We start from the raw sequence: 8,718 nt of genomic DNA, 5'->3' as shown, positions 1-8,718 counted from the left end.
ACACCAAAATGCAATGGGAAGGGTGATTGTCCTCTCACTGGCAGAGGGTCCTTGTCGACAAGATGAGGAATCCTGCCACTCCAGGACAGCAAATAGAGATGCAAAGGTCGATACAAAGGTATGATGATGCTGACACACTCCTATGAAGAGAAAGCAGCAATAAGATTCAATATCCTTGCTGAGAGAAATGATTGCCGTGATCAAATACAGGAGTTCTTTTGAGTCTCAATTTTGGTAAATGCCCACACTCAAACCGCATTCTGGAGCCACGATCTCGCCATCGGCATACTGGATCTATGCAAATGGAACCTGTTCATACCCACTGAAAGTCTACCCATCCTCCACGATGGAAGTAACCACTAACATCCTCCAGACATACTCCAAGATGAATACATAACTGATATATAACACCGAATGCATACTGACAGCAAACTGAATAGGGCTTTCTAGCAGTGCCTTGGAAGTCACTTTCCCGTTATGAAGCTTAGAATGTGGCAAGGCTCTCCGGAAGAGCTTCCAAGGTTGCGTATAGATAAGATGTAAGAATTCAAGACCAGCATATTACAAGGTTGAAGAATAAGTTATTATGGTTTTAGGCATGATACATTCGTACACCTGGAGCTGAACAGTTGTCTTTTCTTCTCTGTATCTGATCTTTTACATATTACAGATCTCCTGATTGTTATGGCTCATCATCCATGTCCCATAGGTATAGATTGTGGTGTTTAGGCTTTGCGCAGAATTACTCTCCGCTCCCGCTTGTACTCAATCTCGTCTCGCTGGCTCATTATCACTAAAGCTCGCCTCACCTGCAAAAACCACCAAATTGCGCTCCCTTTTAATCCTGTTGTAGGGCAATAACTAAGCTTCAAAAATCAAACGAAATTGACACTTGGGGACTTTAAATGTGATGGCTCTCGAACATTGCAGACTAGTACAAGTACTAGGTATGTAAGACTTACGGAGCTCTCACTCATCCCCATCTTGCCAAGCTCATCCACGAGCCGCCTCTCGGACATGTAGCTGCCTATGCCCATCCGACGCTTGATTTGAGCCTCGATTTGCTGGAAGTACCAAGGCAAAAGACTGTTACGACTGGACAGTGGATCCTGATAATGTCCTCTATAGACGAAACACTGGACATAAACATCTAAAACGAAACATGTTGCTCAGTAAGCTTCCATACTGTCTCTGTTGAAGGGGCTGGACATTGGCAATTTAAAGCAAAAACAGTATTGCTAAGTAAGCTTCCATACTTCATTTCAGTAAATTCCTCTGTTTGAGGAGATTACTTAAGCTTTGCCAGAATTCACCCTTGCAATGCCAGTCCCCAGGACCAACTTGAATGCCTACAGATTTCTCGTCTAGTGGAAAAGATTTCAGAAAGACAGCAAAACAAAGTAATTTGTAATGTAATGCCGTAATTTGTTGACCCTGTAACGTGTGTAAGGGAGCCCTGCCTCTCACCTGAATTTCCGCTCTCATCTCAGGCGTCACTGTGATGTGATCATTTATGCCTGATCTGGCCGCATCCAAGGTCGATACCCGAAACAGTCGAAGAGCCTCAGTCACATGCTCCTCCGTGGCCACTGGTGATCTGTGTATTGCAGTTACAAACTGATCAGAAATATACGTAAAGCACGAGCACTGCTGTCAAATACCCCTAGCAGTATTTCTACCACTGATTGATTCCCAAGAGTGTTTTGGGTTATTTGGACAAGGGACAGGTCAAACGACGTATATTGCCACGGAAGAAAAAACCGGCCACACGTTACATGTTCGAATTACAAGTGTAATTTATCGACTTATGGACTCTTGTTTTAACTCCTACGTCTGCCTGTCACAAATTACTTGCGATCAAACTATCAGAGAAGCTTAGTAGAACTAAAGCCCTTCTCACAGATACCTGCCAGCCACGCTAGATGCTGAGATATTGCTGCTGTAATCAAGCTACCGTATATAAGATACTTTTATGATGATCTAAGCTTTTGACCTATTTTTCAATCAGCTCTACTGTTGTGAACTAATCCCACGGCGGAAAGGAGAAATTGGGCAATACTTACAGTTGCATCCGAGACAGAGATTCACTGATGCGTACAATTGCCTCTAACTGACGGACTGTTATAGGGATTGTTTGCGCTTCGCCAGACTCGTGACTCTGTTGACGCATTTGCTGCAAATGAAAACCAATTCAGATAATGCAGAGCAAATAGTGATATTCTCATCTCCACCCTTTGTACCATCACTATGGCCTTTTCTTTCATGTTTTCCATTCAGCTGATACCTGCCGGATTCGTACGTAATTGTTCTGAAGCATTGCTGCAGCTGAGTCGGACAGCCGAGGAGAGCAATGGTAGCGAGCGTATTCTATGTACCTGGGTTCAATATGTGAGAATACAGGAACAATATGCATGAACAAGAAAAGGATAAAAACTAAGCACAAGAAGGTTTAAATAAACGGAATAGAAAATTTTCAAACACACAAAAAAAGTATTGAGATATGTTTCTCCGAAATATACCAACAGAAAGGAAGAAACAGAGTAAATAAAGCTGTGAGCACAGATCAGAGCAGACCTCGTAGTGATTCATACCTCTTTAGCCAATTATCTTTTTCGGGATTGACATCTTTGCTTACTGTCCCAGCATTAGTGTGCACGCTTACTATATGTCGTGCAATTTGCTGCAAATGCGTGTTTTAGGTTTATTAGATGGATACATGTGTAATTCATCAAATTTCGACGGAGTATCAGTCAAGTATTGGACCCATCCTCCTACCATATCTCGCTGCCTGTCACGAGCATCCTTCACAATAAAAATCAAGTCGAATCGAGAAAGAATGGTCGTCTGGAGATCTATGTTCTCTTGTGCTGTCTGCACAACAACAGAATCATATCACACCTATACCTTTGTTGTTTCTACTCAAGTCTATGCGTTGCATCATATTCAATTAGGATCAACAAATACACTCCATAGCTGTCCCTGACTTGACGCACAAAAAGCACATTGGCAACTTGCAAGCATCATGAAGTTCTGCTTGCTTTAAATCAAATCTGATGCATTTCCAAGCTCCATTTTTTACCTTCAAGTCATCATAACGTCCAGATGGAGGGTTTGCAGCAGCAAAAACAGAAGTTCTAGAATTCAAAACAGTTGTTATGCCTGCCTTGGCTATTGAAATGGTTTGTTGCTCCATAGCTTCATGGATAGCAACTCTGAGAACGAAGTACAAACGAAAAGAACGAGAACATAAGTACCAACAAAAACATATTAATGAGCTAAGTAATTGTATGGTGATCACTAGATGTAAGCTGGGAATGTGGGCCAAATGAAAGGCAGAAGGTTGAAAACCTGTCCTCTGGCCGCATCTTGTCAAACTCATCAATACAGACAACTCCACCGTCAGCTAAGACCATAGCACCACCTTCCAAGTAGAACTCCCTCTGTATATACTAGGATAATATAAAATCCAAGCCATAAAGCAGCACGTGAAAACTTCCAGACTGCACATTATTACCGTGCTGGAGTCTCGAATGACAGAGGCAGTCAACCCAGCAGCAGACGATCCTTTGCCAGACGTATAAACAGCAATAGGAGCCGTTTTCTCCACAAATTTGAGAAACTGCATTTGCAATTGCAAAATGTGATGTAAGATGCCAGGGCTTGAGAAACTGCATTGCGTCTTTGAGTTATTAAAGAGAGCAAGTGAGCCCACCTGTGACTTAGCAGTGGAAGGATCCCCGAGCAGCAGGACATTGATATCCCCTCTTAATCGAACTCCATCCGGAAGCTTCTGTATCAACAAGAAAGAAAACGAATGGAGTCTTTTGCGACATTATTCAACTGATAAATTATCTACTGAGGTCCATCAAAAGCGGATTCAGAAACTGAGTCATACACTCCCGTTTGATGTTATTCAAAACACGACAAAGACGAAAACCCAAATGTTTGCTATTTTTACCTTCCGAGCTCCTCCAAACATGAGGCAAGCAACTGACTTTTTGACATCCTCGTGGCCAAAAATCGAGGGTGCAATCATCTCACAGAGTGCTTGATGGGCGTCAGGCCTCCTGGCAAACTCTTTAAACTCCAGTTCCTACGAGATAGAACAGTGAGAATGATCACTCGCTGCCGTAGCTACTGTTACCAAACATTGCAACCATGACTCATGGAGCAATAACTAGCTGAACAGCCGTAACATTGATCGGAATTTGGTAGAGGGCAAGTAGAAACTAAAATGCACGTCATTGCATACACAACATCCCCTTGCTTGTAGTAGGTGTGGTTTACAAAAACCACGATAGAGCCCGAGCTTCCCAGTAAACAAATCCAAATTCTCAAATTTAGGAAACTTGTGGGCAGGGATGAACGCTCCATTCATGTCATGATTCATTGGACACAAGCTACACAAAACAACCTAGGAAGCCATTGGATGCAGGGTGAATATTATAGCAAGCAAAATAAACTGTGCGCCTACACAGAGCATGAGCATGGTCAACAAGCCAGAAATTGCACGCACCCATACACCTCTTTAAACAAAACTTATCTAAAGCAAGATCTCACAAAGAACCACACAAATGACTAGCCAACCTCGTCGGAGGTGAAGGACGAAATGCCCCTTGAAGAGCTTTCAGTTGCCTGCTCTATACCAACGACACGAATATAAGGTTGTCTCACAGCAACAGCACCTTTCTGTCTATAGAAGAGACAAGCACAGACATTAGAGACCGAACTTCCATGTGGAGGAAATATACGTGTATGTAGATCCGAAGAACAAAACACATACAAGGTAGAACTACCCGATTGGAAAATGCTGTAAATACCCATCACAGTGACCCGAGTGCCAGGCACGACAGTTTGCACCAAGTTCCGATCAGCTGAAAGCAACATATTGCGGGGAAGCTCTCCTGTGGGAACGTCCTGCAGCAATGCTGCCGTGATTGAGAAATTTTCACTATCGTGCTTTAAGTCCAAAACCGATAAATTCGACAACAAGAATTTTTGTACAAAATCCCACTATAATTCCCACACTGTGAATTACAACAACATCATGAGCTTCTACGAGGAAGGGATTACATAGTTAGCTAGGTGCAGCTGGAGGTAGAAGCCTACCTAGGCAGGCATGTGGAGCCTCCTAAGCAAAAGCTCATGATGTTGAATACTACAGGGAAGAACAATGTTAAAGAGCCCCTTCGGCCACAGGGGAAAACGTCAAAACGCTTTTGTGAACCTGATGCATTAAATCGAAATGAGCTCAATACCTCACTCAAAAATGGAGTTGATAACCAACCTCTGGATTCTCTTGCAGCTTGAGGGTCTGTTGATCCACATACTTGCTTTTATCAGGCATGATGACCCATGGATCCAAAGGGCAAGGCTCCTCGCCAGGCTGATAAAGGATTTTGCAAAGACGGCTTAGCTCTTTCCGATTAAATTGAGCAGGTCACAAAAAAGAACTCTTCATCCAAGTTCAGAAATTCTATCTGAAGAGAAACCTGAGGCACATGTTCACAGGATCGTGGCATAACGGCACCGCCAAGGCCTGGCCTGCAAGGCACGGTCTTGACATTCTTGCAATTTTTGCAGAGCAGAGAGACGTATGTAGCCTTGGCTTTGATCCGCGATGCAGCAATCACAATGCCAGAAACCTTGATGAGTTTCGAAATGTATTGTGCCTACACAGAATTTATACCAGATTGAGTTTCAAAAGAGAATAAGACGGATATCAAAGAAGACAAAACAACGATACATATAGGTGCTCCAATCTAGGACTAAACAACATTGACATGCAGAATTATGTCAGAGACTTGATCCCTAGAAACCTTTTGAAGCACATGAATTTCCACAAGGAGAGAAACACAGCGAGAGATGAGGAGTATAAGATATTGGCATACAGAATTAAGTCGGAGGTTAACAGAAGAGCGAGAATTTGTATTAGCTTGATCCCTAGCAACCATTTGACTTACATAGAAGTTTCAAAAGGAGACAGATGGAGAGAGAATGTTTTAGAAACAAATAGAAAGCTAGATAAATTTTCATGTTAACATGGAAATTCCCGGCAGAAGTTTAGAGAAACTGTCATGTTAACATGGAATTTCTCAGCAGAGTCTGCAGCTATTTGGCAAAATTTCTATGAGAATCTGCACAAAGGACTAGAGATTGAGGGACATCCCTTTCCTACCCCAAGAGCGCGCATGGAGTTCGAGTTCTCCTTTGAAGTTAGCAAGATTTGCACTTCTCCTGTGCTCGGCTCTTCCATCTCACCGGTCTCACCAGCCACTTTCGATTTAAGACCAACCAGCACCTCTGCCGCAGCCGATTCGAACTGCACACCGGCAGAAATTCTTGCCATTTACTACAAACATTCAATGCCTCTTCTGGACACCAATTGATCCCTTTGAAAATTAGAACAATGTCGTCGATACCTACCAACGGCAAGTAATCAGCTGGCGTCCTCCTGATCTTCTCCGAGAGATCCCCATCGTAGAAGTCAAGATCTTCCATTGCAACCTGCAGATAATTAGGATTGTGGAGCAGGCCCTCTCTGTACATAACAGAGAGGTATCCCCACAAGCTTCAGAATCGAGCTGCAAGCTTTGATTCTTTCCGAGTACGAAGTCAAGATCGATGAAATGCGGATACCTAGCCTTACATTTTAACTGAACATTAATCTCTTTCATGGCAAACAAGGAGGAGAGAGAGGGCAAGGAAAAACCTGTAAGGAAAGTCGCCTCTGATGCCTTGATAACTGCGGATGAATTCTTTGAACTTGCGCTGTGCAGTATGGCGGGTAAGCGATCCTTCATCAGGATCTCCACCGGGAAATCGAGCCTGGTCGCTGTAGAAGACAGTGCCTTCGTCCCAGCCAGCCATGTTTCCTCCTTCCGAGACGAGAGGGGACCGGGGGTAGAGGCAACCGGAGGAGGAGGCAGGTGGTCAATGGCGGAGGAGCCTGTTCGCTATGACCGCGCGAGTAAGGCAGACACAGAGAGAGAGAGAGAGAGAGAGAGAGAGAGAGAGAGAGAGCGCTGGCGGGAACAAAATGTGGCGGGAAAATGTTCATCCCCTATTATTAGACAAAAACAAATAATTATGGCGGGAAAATGAAGGGCCTCGCAGCTAGACAAGGGCCAATGAGCTAGGGGTGGTCAATGAAGTGAGAAGAGTTCACATCATGTGGCCATGGTGCTTGTATTTACTCTCAAAAATTTCGCAACTTGGTACAATAGAGGTAGTAGGTCCAAAAATAGAGCAACTTCAATTTGCTAAGGCCACTTGACCACCACGTGCTGGTCAAGTGGGGATACATGGCTAAAAATGGTGTGCGAGAGAGGGGTAGCAGTTAGTGAGGCAACCGATTGTATCCAACCTTAGCCCTATATCAATAGCTTGCGTGATAGGTTGCCCATCTAGGCCACTAGCCATACTTTCATGTAGCTCCCATCGCTCGATTTGCTCTTAAATAAAAAGGTACACTTAATGACACAAGGTGCACTACACACACAAAAAATATATAGCATGTGAATTTGCATATATGTATGTATGTATATTCACACACATATGCATGGGTATTGTTTATGGGACAACCCTTGCGTATTGATGAAAACTTCTCTTCTTTGCTTTCAAAGTTGGAAGAATGGATGGATTGTAGTTTTGAGTGAAGGATAAGAAGGCTAGGTAAGAGGTGGTAATTTAATATAGTCGAAACTTTTGAAATAATAAGAGTTTATCCAATGTATTGATTGGTGCACACACAGCCCAACATTTTGGTCATGTTCTCAAACATAGGATGGAATCAACCGCCAAGGTTTTCACATTCTTATCATGTGGTAGAATAGGAGGCTCGTTTGGGATGTGCTTACTTCAAAACATACTGTTAACCCTGATGTGAGATGGGAAAAAGAAAATTCAAAAAACATATAATAACGTACCAAAAGGTAGCCCAACAAACAAATAAGAGAGGAAAGGCCAAAAGTGCAAAAGTTCAAGTCGGAGGCAAAGGCACATTTTAAAATGCAAAGGTGCCATTAAAATGTTGTAAAAGAGCGCCAAGCTCCCTCCTGTGCAAATTGTAAAATCTAGATGGGCATAGGAGAGGGGATAAGACAACTAGGAGGAAATAGGAAAAGATGACCTTGGCAAGATGCCTGGTCATGTAAAAAGGGGATGGGTGCCCAAGGGATTTAGGGCTTGTATATAAACTAAAAAAGGGAATGAGAAGCTCATTCTTTGGTATGTGGTTAAAGTGGCTCCTCCTTCCTCCCTTATTCTCTCCTTCTTGCTTGTGTGTGCTTGTGCTTAAGAGTGTGTGTGTGTGTGAGGGAGTGAGTGTGTGAGGGTGAGGGACTGTGGTGGAGAAGCTCTCCATCTTCTCCTCTCTTCTTCTCTTCTCTTCTCTTGTCCTGCGCATGGCTATGGAGGATGGAGCTCGAAGGGGGAGGCTTGAGGTTGCTTGAGCTCACAACTAGGATCGTGGAGATGTCGAAGTGCTTGTAGGAGGAGGCCACTCATTCGGGCATCAAGATAAGCTCACTACACCCATAGGATTGGAGGTGCATTAGCTAGGTGAGAGATAGCCATTAGAGCTCACTTCAAACACTTGAACAATAAGTGATCCGTGGGTCTTGGCGGGGTTGAGCATGAGCTCCCACTACATTTTGGTTCTGTTGTCGGGACCAATGGATTCAAGCTTGAGCACTTGCATGCTTCAAAACGAGCGTC

The 8,718-nt window shown here is 43.6% G+C and overlaps 1 protein-coding gene across 1 annotated transcript; it reads right to left on the bottom strand.

Annotated features, from left to right (window-relative positions):
• Window positions 1-383: 383 nt before the first annotated feature.
• On the bottom strand, window positions 384-6,993 carry MCM5 (Minichromosome maintenance (MCM2/3/5) family protein). The gene is made up of 19 exons (XM_087681420.1): window positions 6,713-6,993; window positions 6,427-6,541; window positions 6,179-6,322; window positions 5,493-5,672; window positions 5,288-5,386; window positions 4,784-4,917; window positions 4,588-4,693; window positions 3,959-4,093; window positions 3,713-3,790; window positions 3,515-3,619; window positions 3,349-3,440; window positions 3,080-3,212; window positions 2,776-2,871; window positions 2,592-2,680; window positions 2,285-2,375; window positions 2,064-2,173; window positions 1,468-1,597; window positions 963-1,064; window positions 384-809 (listed from the first exon to the last, which is right to left on the bottom strand). Exons 1-19 carry the CDS (start codon window positions 6,868-6,870, stop codon window positions 726-728), a joined length of 2,181 nt encoding a protein of 726 aa, XP_087537546.1. The 5' UTR covers window positions 6,871-6,993; the 3' UTR covers window positions 384-725.
• Window positions 6,994-8,718: the final 1,725 nt, after the last annotated feature.

This window comes from Lygodium microphyllum, chromosome 7 (genome assembly GCF_053477565.2).
Source record: "Lygodium microphyllum isolate KBCC chromosome 7, Lygodium_microphyllum_v1.1.10, whole genome shotgun sequence".
NCBI classification, from domain to species: Eukaryota; Viridiplantae; Streptophyta; class Polypodiopsida; order Schizaeales; family Lygodiaceae; genus Lygodium; species Lygodium microphyllum.
This window is presented reverse-complemented; position numbering and strand designations above follow the sequence as displayed.